At 55.0% G+C, this 13,979-nt stretch overlaps 1 protein-coding gene across 1 annotated transcript; it reads left to right on the top strand.

Annotated features, from left to right (window-relative positions):
• The first annotated feature begins 2,787 nt into the window (after positions 1-2,787).
• AJUBA (ajuba LIM protein) lies at positions 2,788-13,979 on the top strand. The gene is made up of 8 exons (XM_046009931.1): positions 2,788-4,167; positions 7,082-7,183; positions 8,874-8,941; positions 9,073-9,135; positions 9,824-9,954; positions 10,038-10,089; positions 10,826-10,894; positions 11,354-13,979. The coding sequence occupies exons 1-8, from the start codon at positions 3,132-3,134 to the stop codon at positions 11,477-11,479; spliced, it is 1,647 nt and encodes a 548-aa protein (XP_045865887.1). The 5' UTR covers positions 2,788-3,131; the 3' UTR covers positions 11,480-13,979.

Raw genomic sequence — 13,979 nt, 5'->3', positions numbered from 1 at the left:
GGGAGGCTGGCAGGGAAATGAGATGATCAGTTTTGTGTTTGAGAAGAATCCCTTGTCCTCGGTAGGAGACGGATGGCAGGGAGAAACCCGGGCCTGGGTGTGGGGCTGCTGGGGGTATTCTGCAGTGGCTCAGGAGAGGAGACGGCTGGTCAGAAAGTGATGGTGAGAGGATGACAGATTTGGAAGTTATTTAAGAAGCTGAACTGAGAGGATTTGGTGACTGACAGGCTTGGTGATGAGAGTTGGTTGGACCTGAGGTGGAGGGAGGAGGACAGAAGGTTGGTGTTCTGTTTCGGGCTTAAGCAACTAAGTGCTTATTGGTGCCATTTCTTCAGGGGATGCTGGAGGAGCCAGTTTCAGGAGGCAGGGAAGGTGAAGTCAGTTGAGAGTGTTGTATGCCTTTGAGACAGCCAAGTAGAGATGCTAGTGGTTGGCTGAGTTTGGTTTTTTTTTTTAATATATTTTTTTTGGTTGGCTGAGTTTTTAAGTCTAAGAAAGTCTGGGCTAAGGGGGGCCTCGCTGGCCCAGTCAGTGGAGCATGCAACTCTTGATCTCACGGTCATGAGTTCAAGCCCCATGCTGGGCGTAGAGCTTACTTATAAAAGAAAAAATGTCTGGGCTAGAAATAAGGATTTGGGAGCCATCTGTGTACATAATTCATAATTCAAGTCTTGAGGAGGGAGAACAAGGCCTGCGGAGCTCCTGGCTACAGTTGAGACTACGGAACGGTTTCCCTGAGGTCCTAAGCACTCCGGACCGTGCCTTCCGTGCCTCCTTCCGCCCCTTCACTTGTCTCTGGTTCTTGTTATCCCCTGAAAACACAGGTTGTTGATCCCAGCTGTGCCCATTGCTGCCACCACCAACTCCCACAGGGGCCTCCTTTAAAGGCTTCTCAACTTTTCCTAAGGTTCACTCTCCCATCCCCACTCCAAAGTGGGAAAGCTTCCAAATATAAGAGGCTCTGTGAATATTTTGGTTCTAAGTAGTGGGAAGGAAGAATCCAAGTTCTCTTTCCCCATCTGGAGACAGGAGAGGAGGGAGATGTCACTCACAGTGGGTTCTGGATGCAACCTGATAGCTCCCCTCTGTTACTAATGCTTTCAGTGTTCCCTGCTTCTAGTCTGATACTGAACTCTCCTCTGGATCAGAGAAAAGCTGTAGGCCTGACAGGGAAAGAGAGAGGCTGGTTCTCCAGAGAGATGAGGTCAGGGAGACAATGCAGCTAGGACAAAGAAGCCAAATAGTTTGTGCCAAATTAATTTCCCCAAAGATATTAACTTCCGTTGCTTCCCCATTCCCTAAGGCTACACTAAGATTATGAAAGGTGTTCAAAACGTTGAAATGAAAATAATATGCATGATTTGTTTGCATATAATTTTCATGCTCATTTACTATCTAAATACAAAGGAATCATTTCCTTCCCCATTCTACCTCCTCTACCCCTTTCCCCTGATATGCTAGTCAGGGCAAAATCAGTTGCACTGGTATTTAATTAGACACCTTTAGCTTCAGCCTCCTTTTCTTCCTTTCCTTATTCTTGATTTTTCCAGTACGTCCAACACGAGAAGCCTCCTCTTTCTCTTTTCCACCCTGATCATTTTCACTTGCTAGATCGTCTAAATGACATTTCTTTTCTTCCTTTTTTTTTTTTTTTAGATTTTATTTATTTATTTGACAGAGAGAGAGGTCACAAGTAGGCAGAGAGGCAGGCAGAGAGAGAGGAGGAAGCAGGCTCCCTGCGGAGCAGAGAGCCCGATGCGGGGCTCGATCCCAGCACCCTGAGATCATGACCTGAGCCGAAGGCAGCGGCTTAATCCACTGAGCCACCCAGGCGCCCCTCTTTTCTTCCTTTTTAATGCTTACTCTTTATCACAATCTCCTGTGGGCCCACCATCGGGGAGGCGTTCGCTAGCCCTAACACCAGGCCTCCCAGCCCCCTTGTCGCCTGAGAGAGTTGCTAAAAATCTCTTTTCCCAACACCAGGGGGTGTCTTCTAGTCCTCTATCTGTCCTACCCGGCTGGTAGAGATGAGTCCCAACCCTCTTCCTCACTCTTTTTGCTAGACACCAAAGTTCCTTCCCTCCCTACCGTCGCAGAGCTTTGGGTTCAGAAAGGGGTGTCCTTTTTATTACAGTTTATCTGTTGGGCTCTCATTCTGTCTGGACTTGCACAAATTTGCCTTTTTCTCAGTCTGCTCATCCTTAGGTCTGCGCACCACCCACGATCTCCTCCCTTTGCTCCAGCTCCCCCCTTCTTTCGCTACCTGTCTTCCACCACCTCTCTACGTGGGCTTCCTCGCCCTTCTGGGCTCTTCCCATACGTGTCTCTGACCTCTTTATGTATCTACCTGTCTTTCTCCCTGCCTCCCTCTTTATGGGTCTCATTACTTCTGTGTCGGTCTCCCTTCATCTCTCCCACAGTCCCCATAGTAGGAACAAAGTCACGATGTTTGCGCAGAACATGCCTCGCGTCGCCCCGGCCGGGATGGCGACATTCCACCGTGCCCCTCCGCGCATTCCAACTGCAAACAAAGAGTTCCTTTCCCCCCTCCCCCACTTTTCCCGGTCCCACTTCCTGAGAGATGTAGTAGCAGCTGCCCAAACTGCCCCTCGGCCTCCTCTCGCCTCCGGTCGGCGGGTCTCCACCTCCAGGGACAGTTAGCACCAGCACCACCCTCCCCCTCCCACGCACCAGAGATCCCTGCGCAGGCACCCCCGTTCCTCTCACACACAGCGCTCCGCCCCTCCCGGAAAGTAGATCCGGCCAGGCAGACAAAAGTTTGGGAGAGAAGTTCGGTCTGTGCTGAGTGTGAGAGCGAGGGGGGCGGGGGCCGGGGAGAGTGGGGTGGTCGGGCGAGTGGACGCGTGAACAGACTGACCTGCGGACGGGACAGCCGCGGCCGTAGGCCCTTCTAGCCCCGCTTAACCCCTGATGCGCGGGGGGAAGCAGCCCCTCTCGCTGGGGGATGCTGCGGGATTCCCGGCGCCGGGCATCTGGGCCGCCCGCTAACCCCCTGTGCCTACCCCTTGCCCCCGGGGAACCGGAGTCCGGTTGCTGGGAAAGAGAAGCGGCCGCCGAGAAGCTGCAGGGTGCCTGGTGGGGAGGGGGCTGGAGGCCCCAGGCCCGAGGGCATGGAGCGGTTAGGGGAGAAAGCCAGTCGCCTGCTGGAGAAGTTAAGGCTCTCCGACTCCGGCAGCGCCAAGTTCGGCCGCAGAAAGGGTGAATCTAGCCGGTCTGGGTCTGATGGGACCCCCGGGCCGGGCAAGGGGCGCCTGAGTGGGTTGGGGGGGCCTAGGAAATCAGGGCCCCGTGGAGCTACTGGGGGACCTGGGGATGAGCCGTTGGAGCCAGCCCGGGAGCAGGGCCCCCTGGACGCTGAGCGGAACCCGCGCGGCTCCTTTGAGGCGCAGCGCTACGAAGGCTCCTTTCCCGGGGGGCCGCCTCCCACCCGGGCCTTGACTCTACCTCAGTCATTGTCCCCCGACTTTCGGCTGGAGACCACGGCCCCAGCTCTAAGCCCACGCTCCAGTTTCGCCAGTAGCTCAGCCAGCGACGCCAGCAAGCCGTCCAGCCCCCGGGGTAGCCTGCTGCTGGACGGGGCGGGGGCAGGCGGAGCCGGAGGTAGCCGACCCTGCAGCAATCGCACCAGCGGCATCAGCATGGGCTACGACCAGCGCCACGGCAGCCCCCTGCCCGCCGGGCCCTGTCTGTTTGGCCCACCCTTGGCTGGGGCTCCAGCAGGGTATTCCCCTGGAGGGGTACCGTCCGCCTACCCGGAGCTCCACGCCGCCCTGGACCGATTGTGTGCTCACCGGCCCGCGGGGTTCGGCTGCCAGGAAAGCCGCCACTCCTATCCCCCGGCCCTGGGCAGCCCCGGAGCTCTAGCCGGGGCCGGAGTGGGAGCGGCAGGGCCCTTGGAGAGACGCGGGGCGCAACCCGGACGACACTCAGTGACCGGCTACGGGGACTGCGCCGCGGGCGCCCGATACCAGGATGAGCTAACAGCGTTGCTGCGCCTGACGGTGGGCACGGGTGGGCGAGAAGCCGGCGCCCGCGGGGAACCCTCGGGGATTGAGCCGTCCGGTCTCGAGGAGCCGCCAGGTCCTTTCGTTCCAGAGGCCGCCCGGGCCCGGATGCGGGAGCCGGAGGCCAGAGAGGATTACTTCGGTGAGTGAAAGAAGGGTTTAGGGACGGAACGGGACCCATCACTGCCTTCCTTTCCTCACTGCCCCGACGGCCCAAATTGCCGGCGCCGGGAAGTCGGAGGCGGAGACGCGGAGCTAGAAGAGAGGCAAGAGGGATTTCCCCTTCCCACCAGGTCTCAAATGGACCGTGGGCTCCTTATTCCTGCTACACTCAACCCCCTGATTATCTCGTGAGTCCCAGTTGAAGCTTTGGAGCCTCCGTTTTTCGCGGTAGGAGGCCTCGTGGGGAGGGGACCAAGTGAGTGAGAGCATCTCCTCATCCTGCTCCCCCCTTGGCGGCGGTGCCCCGGCAGGCTTCTGCGCGCCGCGCCCCTACCCGGGCCCAAGCTCCGCCCGCAGGAATTCGGGGAATGCGCGGGTGGGGGGCGGGGCGGGCGGGCCGCGTGCGTGCCGGCTCCTGCCCGGGCGCTCCAGGTGCCCGCTGGCGGGGCAGGCCGCGCGGCGCGGGGCGGAGGGTGGGGTGAGGTGGGGCGGGGGTGGGGGGTGCTGCTTGCTAACACGCGCGGAGCTGTGGCCGCCGTCGGGGAAGTGGAGCCCGAGAGAGAGGGTGAAGCTCTCGGGGACGGAAAGCAGGGACCCTGCTCTTGGCTTGTCCCGGTCCTCCTGGCTTGTTGAGTGCCTGAGCATTTAAGCAGAGACCTGGTCGTGTTCTCTTCTATTTACCCCATCCTCCGGAAGTCAGGGCAGAAGCCATGACCAGCATCCCTAGCAGGTTAACGACCCTGTGTAACTGCCAGAAATAACCTGGCCTCGGTTTGGGCCACAACCTGCTCAGAATTCAGGCTAGAAACAGCACGTTATTTTCTGCCTCTTAAGGAAACCTGGTCGCTCTGTCTCCCAAACGCAATTACCTTTAAGGAGTCTTTTTTTGACAGCGAGAGAGAGAACACAAGCAAGGGGAATGGGAGAGGGAGACGGAGAGGGGAGCCCGATGTGGGGCTCGATCCTAGGTTCTGGAGATCATGAGGAAGCCAAAGGCAGAAGCTTAACGACTGAGCCACCCAGGCACCCCACGTTGAAGGGGTCTTGATTGATTATATGTCTCAGCTACCGGGGGATATTGGGATCTTGAAGGATCTTTTTAGCTAAGACCCACAGCCACCAATTTGTTATAGAAAGAAATGCTAATGCAGTAGGAAGAAAAACAATGGAAGGCCTTGGGCTTATCCTCACCTTTCCCATCATCCATGTTCCGGCCCTGGACCCCATGCCCTAGACCACCTCTATGGCTAGAAATGTGGACAGGGAGAGGAACCTAGCTGGGGAGGGCAGATTGAGGCAGAAGTTGAGAGGTAGCAGGGCTGCAGGCCGAAAGGGCCCTCCCTGCCCAGTTCAACCCAGTTCAATCCTCCCATCCTAAGAGAGGAAAGCCTTGAAAAGATGATGCTTTGGTCAAGGGAGACTGAGTGACAGGATCCTTTTAGCAGTTTCTTTTGGGGCCCATAAGAAGTGGTGGTTGAGGGGAAGGAAGTCTCTTTGGCCAAACCATCAGAGTGAGAAGGAAGAAAGGAGCTTGGACAGAGTGCAATAAAAGGGCAGGGAGAACCTAGGGGTGGATATGCTGGGTCAGAGAAGGCCAGGCGGGCATGCCTGAGCAGTTTGCGCCTGTCTTCCTATAATGTCCAAGGCTTCCCAAAGAAGTGGTTCTGATGGGCCCCCCCTGGCATGGCCATCTTGGTTCACTATTTTGGGCATTTTGACCCCGGAAGTAGAGGCTGCTTCTCCCTGAGAGTCCGGTTGTCTCCTCTGACAGAATTCCCAGCCTGACTCTACCCTCCTACTCTGGCCCATAGTTAGGGGCCCTCTTCCTTGGCTACAGCTTTGCCCAGCTGCCAGAGGGTGGGAACAGGACAGGCCTGGGCCCATCAGTCACTGCAGCTGCTGCACGGGCTCCGAAGCCCCTGGGCAAAGACTGGGATGGGCCCCAGCAGGCAAGGAGTATGGCAGTGTGCCGAGGGGGAGAGGTGGGGCGGGGTGAGGCGGGCCCCGTTGGGATCTGCTCCCCAAAGACAGGCCCTAGCCCTCACTCATGGGCCTGGAATTGGGGAGTGGAGGGAGGAAAGAACACACCCAGGAAAGGCGGGTTCCAGAGCCAGGTGTATGTATTTGGCAGGGGTCGGGGGTGGGAGGCTGTCAGGGAAGAACAGTTCAGCTCTATCCATCCCATGATAGATTTCAGGGAGACCTTAGGGATTCTGTCACCCTTCCCCCACCTTCCCGTGCAACCTCCAGTCCCTGGAACACACCCTACATTCTTAGTAGCCACCTCCCCACAGGAGTCATGCTCACATGGTCCGCTCTGCCCAGGGCCCTCTGCTGAGCCATATCCTTCCTTCCATCCTTGGAAGCCTGGAGGTGTGGAGCAGTAAGAAGTCATTTTGTAGCTATATGGCAGCTCATTTTACGGATGGGGAAACTGAGGTCCCAGAGAGGCTGTCTAGGCCTGGCCTGCTTTCTCTGGGGGTCTGCTCCTGGGCCATGATGGACTGGCATCTCTCTGTCCTACCCAGTGCAACAGGGGTTGCCTGTTAGTCTTGTCTCCCTGACAGAGTCTGCACATTTGAAAGTCAAGGATCATATCTTTGACTCTCTCCAATTTTGCACAGTATCAGGCACCATATTTTTGCTAGGCACAACATATATGCTCAGAAAATATCTGTTGATTAATCAGTAAACAATGATGGGTTTCCTCAGCCAAGACCTTGCCACATCCCATTTCTTGTTCTCTCTTCCCCAAAGAGAGCCCGTGAAAGGAAAGCTGGGACTGGTGGTCCTCTGGAACAATCGGGAAAGAGCAGTCAGAAAAGATCCCAAATCCCTGTTTTGAGCTGGGGGTGTGTGGGGTATGATGCTGACAACCTCTTTTCTCCCCTCAGGCACCTGTATTAAGTGCAACAAAGGCATCTATGGGCAGAGCAACGCCTGCAAGGCCCTGGACAGCCTCTACCACACCCAGTGCTTTGTCTGCTGCTCCTGTGGTGAGTGTATCCCCTAGGCCTTGTGCAGGGGGCAGGCTGAGGCCTCAAGCATGCCCCCCCCACACACACCCTCAGGAGCGCCTAGGGAAAGCAGAGTTTGGGCCTCTTCGGGTCCCCCCCCCCCCGCCCCACCCCCATGTGTCTGGATGCCCACTGTTGCCCCCCTTCCCTCCTCTGCTATACCTGGCTCTCCAGCCCCCATGTTGCGTCTTCGTTCTGGAATCAGCCCTCCCTTCCTCCATTGAGCCTCTTTTCCTCCTCTCTGTTCCTCCCTCTTTCTTCTGCTTCCTTGCTTGCCCAGCCTGGACTCCAGCCCAGCCTTGGCCTCTCCTTGGTGGGGTTTGGTCCTGGGCAGTCTGAGTTGCCTGGGGCGACAGTGAAAGACTGGAATGTGGGAAGGGTGGGGGTGGGTTGGGGGAGTGGGGAGCCATGGGGGGCGGAGAGAGGGGTTTTCTCTTGGCTGGTCAGAGTTCAGCCACCTCGCTGGAGTGCAGGCCACAGGGCCATGCCAAGCTGATGACATCACACTCCAGGAATGCCCGCCACTGTTAGCTCAGGAGGCCCGCCTGGGGGGGGGGGGTGCTCCCAGCAGCCTTAACTCCCCAGCCCTTCCCTCACCTCCCTCATTACCCCTCCCCACTGCTTGCCCACTCTTGATTCCTTTGCTAAACCTTTAATCTCTTATCTCTGCCTGTCTGACTCCAGCACACAGCTTTTCTGTGCCCCTACTCCAGCCACCACTACCACCGCCAGTCCCCACCTCTGCCTGGTTCTCTTGGGTTCATCCATCTGTCTGTCTTGTGTATAGGGCCTCTTCTGGGTGTGTCTCTTTCCCTCTCTGTACCCCCGCTGTGTCTCCTGAGTCTCTAAGTCAGCTTTTCCAAACTTCTGGTAGGAGGTAGAAGAGATTTTGATCAGAAGAGGGCAGAGGAGGGGCCAACTCGCCCCTTTTCTCCACCTTGAGTTTCACTCCTCCCCTCTCTCTGACAATTTAGACACCTTGGAGCAGTTCCTAAGTGTTGGTCACATCCTTGTCAGCTCACAGAAGATCCTGGATTCTCTGGGTTTCTCTGCGCGTGGGGGAGCTGCCTTGTGCAGAGGGAAGGGGAACTGACTTTGCTCCCGAGAAGAGCACTTTGTCCCCAACAGTAATGCCAACATTTCCTAACCTCTGCTGAGCCCGTCTCTGGAAGAAGACAGACAGGGCGAGGATAGCAGGAAGGCTATACACAGGCAAAGAGGCCCCTAGGTTGAAAGGTCCCAGAGGGCAAGGCCTATAACAATGTGACCACCTCCATGGGCATTGTACAGTACCTTATTCCCAGCTCCTTTACCTTATACCCCAGCCTGGGGTTGGCTCCCCCAACCCCCACCCCTGGGTGACTCTCTGTGCCCTGGAGAGGAAGTCATTCATCGAGGGAGGGCAGGATCTTAGAAGACTGTTGAGGCAAGAACTGGAGGAACAGTGAGCAGAGGAGAGGGGAAGTTTGCAGGAATGAGACCAAAGTAAATTGGAATCGCATCAGATGGGATTTTTGTGTAGAGAGGGAGGGCACACAGCAGTGAGGAGCACTGGCACTAAAGTCCAGATTAAATACGTCATCCTACGTTGGAGAGCAGTGTCCCCGGGGCGGGGACGCCCTGTACATGGACACTGGGATGGCTCCAGTCTCTTGTCTGCTGCTCCTAGGGCGAACTTTGCGCTGCAAGGCTTTCTACAGCGTCAATGGCTCCGTGTACTGTGAGGAAGATTATCTGGTGAGTGAGCGGTCCCCTGGGCCTGGAATTGGCTCCCATACCGGGACCTTTCTTGGTGGCCCATTGGGGGTCCACACATCAGGTCCTTCTCTGCTTGTAACATCCTCCCTTGGTTCTTTCTTTCTCCCTAGTTTTCAGGGTTTCAGGAGGCAGCTGAGAAATGCTGTGTCTGTGGTCACTTGATTTTGGAGAAGGTAAGCAAAGTGTCTTCAACAGCGACTCTCTGTGAGGCTGAGCAACTGAGGGGTAGAACCAGGGGCTAAGTGGGTACTGAGAAAAGGGGGAGGGAGTAACTCCATCACTACAAGTCACTTTCCTCTCATTCTTCCCCAGAGCAGCTATTGGTAGTGCCTTCCCTCTGCTGGTTGGGTCAGCACCCCTAATCTTGCCATCCCCACAGCCTCTGTGATCTGGTCCCTGCCTACTCCTGCAGTCACAGCCAAGTTAGGCGTGGGGTCCCGGGTCTTAATCCCCTTCCTGCTACTGGCTGGGATCAGTTAGAACTCAAAGTGGTTGTTTTTTGGTAAGCAGGGGGAATAGGATTAGAGCAGTGGTCAAGCCTAGTGGATCACCTGGGAAGAAGTAAAGAAAATAACCAGTGCCTGGGTTGTCATCGGAGACTGTGATGAAAACCTCTGGGGTGAGGCCCAGGCACTGATGGGTTTTACAAGCTCCCTGGGTGAGAACCACTGGCCTGGATGCTCTCTAAGACTGTGTTCAAGGTTTCTGCCTCTATTTTAAGCATCCTCTGGGCCCCTCAGATTACAGAGCATTGTTCTGGGAGGAGGAGTTGGAGGAGTTTGGGGGGAGGCAGGGAGAACCATGGGTAGCTGGAGAATGAGACTGGAGGGAGACTGATCGTCTTCCCACCCCGCGAGCCAGATCCTGCAGGCTGTGGGGAAGTCCTACCACCCGGGCTGCTTCCGGTGCATCGTCTGCAACAAGTGTCTGGACGGCATCCCCTTCACTGTGGACTTCTCCAACCAGGTGTACTGTGTCACTGACTACCACAAGTGAGTCTGCCCCCTGGGGGTGTGGTGTGGGACTGGCCTCAGGGTTCCCCAGCCTCAACTCATCTCTGCCCTCTGTTCTTCAGAAATTATGCTCCTAAGTGTGCGGCCTGCGGCCAACCCATCCTCCCCTCAGAGGTCAGTATGCCGGGGTTCTCTTGTGGGGCAGCCAGTGCCGCTGCCCCTGGGAAGGGGGTGGGGACATATGGGCCCGGCTTCCCGCGGAGGCTGTGGTGCTGAGGAATGTGCTCTGCGAAGATTCCCGTGTGACTCTGCTCTCAGGGTCACCACCCTGACCCTGACATCCGGGCCTGGACATTTCTGACAGCCTCACTGGGCCCAGGCTTCATCCCGTCTGTCCCAGGCCATAGGAGGAGACTTTTCTTTGAGGTCAGAGTCAGCAGATCCCAGATGTAGGGGCTAGAAAAAGGTGTGAAGAATCCTCAGGGCTGGTAGGAAGATGTCAGCAATGATTTATTCTGTGTGTGCTACGTGTTGGCCTGGGGAGAGAATCCAAAAGCCAGTAAGGAACCAGACCCTACTGGAACTCTTTGTCCCCAGCTTAGCTTACTTTATGTAGACTGCCTGCCCCTTTTCCCTCCCCACAGCTCGGAGAGGTAGGTAAGGCCAGAGCTGCTGGACAGAGGGAAGACTGTGAGAGGACAGGCCTTCCTGAAGGCAGTATCAAGGAAGGAGAGGGGGGGAAAGTTCTAGTAGGATTTCCAAAGGCCATCTGAAAGCTACAGGTGATTGCAGAGAGTTCTCCCTGGAGGCCTTCGAATGATCTTTGCATTGGGCTGGGAAGGGGCCCAGGGGAGGGCAGAACTGGGGTTGTCATGCTACACTAATCCCATGGGGGCTTGCATCATTTCAGGGCTGTGAGGACATTGTGAGGGTGATATCCATGGACCGAGATTATCACTTTGAGTGCTACCACTGTGAGGTGAGTGTGAGGAGCCAGGGCTCCTGGAGGAGAATCTGGAGAGGGAATGGGGCTGGGGAGGAGGCATGTCCCTGGACTGCTCAAGTCTGTGGGAGCGGTCTACAGCGCGGAAACCAGGAAGGTGCTCCGACCCATCTCCAGTACCTCTCCCGTCCTTCTTCCACTCTGTCTGGTCCTGGGTGTTTAGTCCTTTCTGCATCTGGCTTTCCCCAAGGCAAGCCTGAACTGAGGACTCCTGGTAACCACTGCAAATGGGAGTCCGCATCATTATTTCCGCTGTAGCAGCGACACCTGCTGTCCAGCTGAGGTATTTTCTCCGGCTTCTACTCGGAGGCCGTGGCCTCCAAAGAAGCCCACCACCTTTCTTTCAGTCTACTAGGAGGCTGGTGTGGATCAGCACAGTCTTCCAACATGTCCCAGTGCCCGGGCTGAGGTGAACTAGGTGTCCTTCTTCCCTAGGACTGCCGGATGCAGCTGAGTGATGAGGAAGGCTGCTGCTGCTTCCCTCTGGATGGGCACTTGCTCTGCCACGGCTGTCACATGCAGCGGCTCAGTACCCGACAGCCCCCTGCCAGTTATATCTGAACTGCGGTCTGTGCTGCTGCTTTTGCTGCCCCTGGCAAATCCCTCTGGCCAGAGGGCCCCTCTGAGGCCAGCTGAGGCAAGGAACGCACTCCCAGGCCAGGCAGAAGAGTCCTCTGGGGAGGGCCCCAGGGGCCAGAGACCCAAAGATACAACATTCCATGGACTGTGGAGAAGGAACCTTCGAATTGCCATGGGGGGGCGGGTGTGACTGGCTTTCTTTCCATGTGCGCAGCCTGTGCTGTAGCATATACTCAGGCATGCACAGGCAGGTTCCAGGACTTTCTAAAGGTCTGATTCTAGTCTGTTTCTCTAGTACCATTTATGCATAAGCCAAACAACGTTCTGGCTTTGGGTTACAGGAAGAGAGGACACCATGAACACGCCTCACTCTGGCACCCCTCACGTGGGTCAGATACGGGGTCAGCAGGTTCTTACCACAATGTCTTATCTCTGTATCTGGATGAAGAGGTGGAAACTGGACCTTATCAATGAGTTTTTCTTGGCCACCTTCTCTCTAAGGACCAGGAGAGCTGCTCAGCCCCGTGAAGGAAGGGGGGCAGCTCGTGTGGACCTGCTGCTGTGTTGCCTGTGTCTCAGGGACTCACGTGGGCCTGGGAAGGCTGGGTGGGTGGCTGTCCTGGGTTCCTCTTCTCCTCAGCTTGGGGACATGACAAGAGAGTCTTTGGGGATAGAGGGCCAGGCCTGCCATGCAGGGAGCCTCAGGCCCGGCCACTCACCCAGGTGCAGGCGCACGGAGACTTCCAGCCCACTGTGTACATGGGCACACTCATAGACACACACTCGCTCCCTCACTCCCTTCTTCTCAGGTCACTGTCACCCACATTCCCTCACAGTCGCTCACCGCTCCAGACCTGCCACCCCGCAGAGGGATCTAGGGTTCCAACCAGTGCAGCTCCCAAGCCCTGAGGTTCCAAGGAGCCAGAGGAGCAATACACTTTGACATGGTTCTAGTCCACTTGGCTAAATTTGGTCCCTTCAAGCCAATCCAAGACTTACTTTCAGTTTACTTCACCATTTTTTTGTGGGTTTTTTTGTGGTTTTATTGAAAATCCAGGAACAGGACCTATGGGCAGAAAGAGCTGCGAAAGTTTATGTCACTTAATGACAAGTTTGCCAAAAGTGCGGTTCCCTTTGGGGTGTTTTTACAGCCATTTAATGTTGTGGTGTTTTTATATTTTGGGTGTTCTAAGAATTTTTATCTATTCATCCAACAGTAGTTCTGAATTATTGTCCACAAAATAAATTTATCAAATTTGCAGCACTTTGTAAATGATATTTTTTCCTAAGTTTATGGAAAACGTTACCTATGTTATCTACTTTTCAAACACCTTTCGAAAAAGTTTAAAGTAGCTAGCAATAAATATAATTGGCACAGACATTTTGTGTATCATTTTTTGTGTTTCTTAATATTCCTTTACAAATTAGATACCTTGGAAAAGTTAATGGAGCTCTTATGACTTTGGTGCTTTGGCCTAACTTCTACATTCCTACTGTGAAAATGCCCATAAATTCTAAACAATTGAATAAGCATGCAGGATAATCAGTTGACTAACACTTAAAGATTACACAGACAAGAACAATAAAAAGTGAAAGCATGAGTCTACTAAATCCTTTTGAAATGCTGCAGATTTGATAAATATTTGAGACTAATTGTCTCTGGGTGACTTGGTTTTAGGCAAATTAATCTGATAATCTTTGATCCTTAGTCTTCATTCTCTATCACTTAGAGTTTCATCCTGGAAACGGTGACTTGTGGGAACAGCAATCTCACATTTAGGGGGTTTCTAAGGTGGCCCGTGTCAGCCAAGCTGGGGTCACGGAGAAGAGGCCTGTGCATGAGGGTATGATCTAGAGAAAGAGCTCACATTCATACCACTGAGTGCTGGAGGGGATGCACTTTTGGGCAAGATAAATGTTCTGAAACTGGATAAGTTGGTCTACAGCTGGGATTTCTTCTGAATTATTATTATTAAATAAGTGAATACAAAGACCGTGACTGGGCAGTTTTCTCACCGGGCCACTCCAGGCCTGGGAAATCCAGGCAAGCACATATATAACCTTATATCCATCCTTTCTTTGACTCTAGGGGTCTTGTCCACTCCGACCCTGCGTTTCTGACTTCAGCCTCGCATCTGTTGCTGACTGGCTGATTCCTTTCTGGGTCTATGCTCATCTGTACCACCCCTGGAGCTTCCCAAGACTGTTCTTGCTCCCGGGGCTACTCTCTCCCTCCTTCCCAAGGAAAAACAAGTGCTAACATCTGTTGAGGACAGGCCCAGGGAGGGCAGACCATGGCGGAAGAGCAGCCCCAGCCACCCCTCATCATCACTGGCAGGCTCCCAAGTGTACCCTGCATCACAAGAGTTTGCCTTCTTGCTGTTCACTGGGACACTGCTCGTCCTTAGTCGTGCTATTTCATATCTACAGCTGATAGATGCCTGGGGTGCTGCAAAGGGTACAGTAATAAGTAGACCTTGTT

This window comes from Meles meles, chromosome 6, assembly GCF_922984935.1.
Source record: "Meles meles chromosome 6, mMelMel3.1 paternal haplotype, whole genome shotgun sequence".
NCBI lineage: Eukaryota > Metazoa > Chordata > Mammalia > Carnivora > Mustelidae > Meles > Meles meles.
This window is presented reverse-complemented; position numbering and strand designations above follow the sequence as displayed.

Bases quoted from the DNA above. Each gene is read 5' to 3' on its own strand.
- AJUBA (XM_046009931.1), top strand. From the start codon at position 3,132: ATGGAGCGGTTAGGGGAGAAAGCCAGTCGCCTGCTGGAGAAGTTAAGG. The intron at 7,184-8,873 runs GTGAGTGTATCC...TGCTGCTCCTAG, and splicing joins CTTTGTCTGCTGCTCCTGTG to GGCGAACTTTGCGCTGCAAG. The intron at 9,955-10,037 runs GTGAGTCTGCCC...TCTGTTCTTCAG, and splicing joins TGTGTCACTGACTACCACAA to AAATTATGCTCCTAAGTGTG.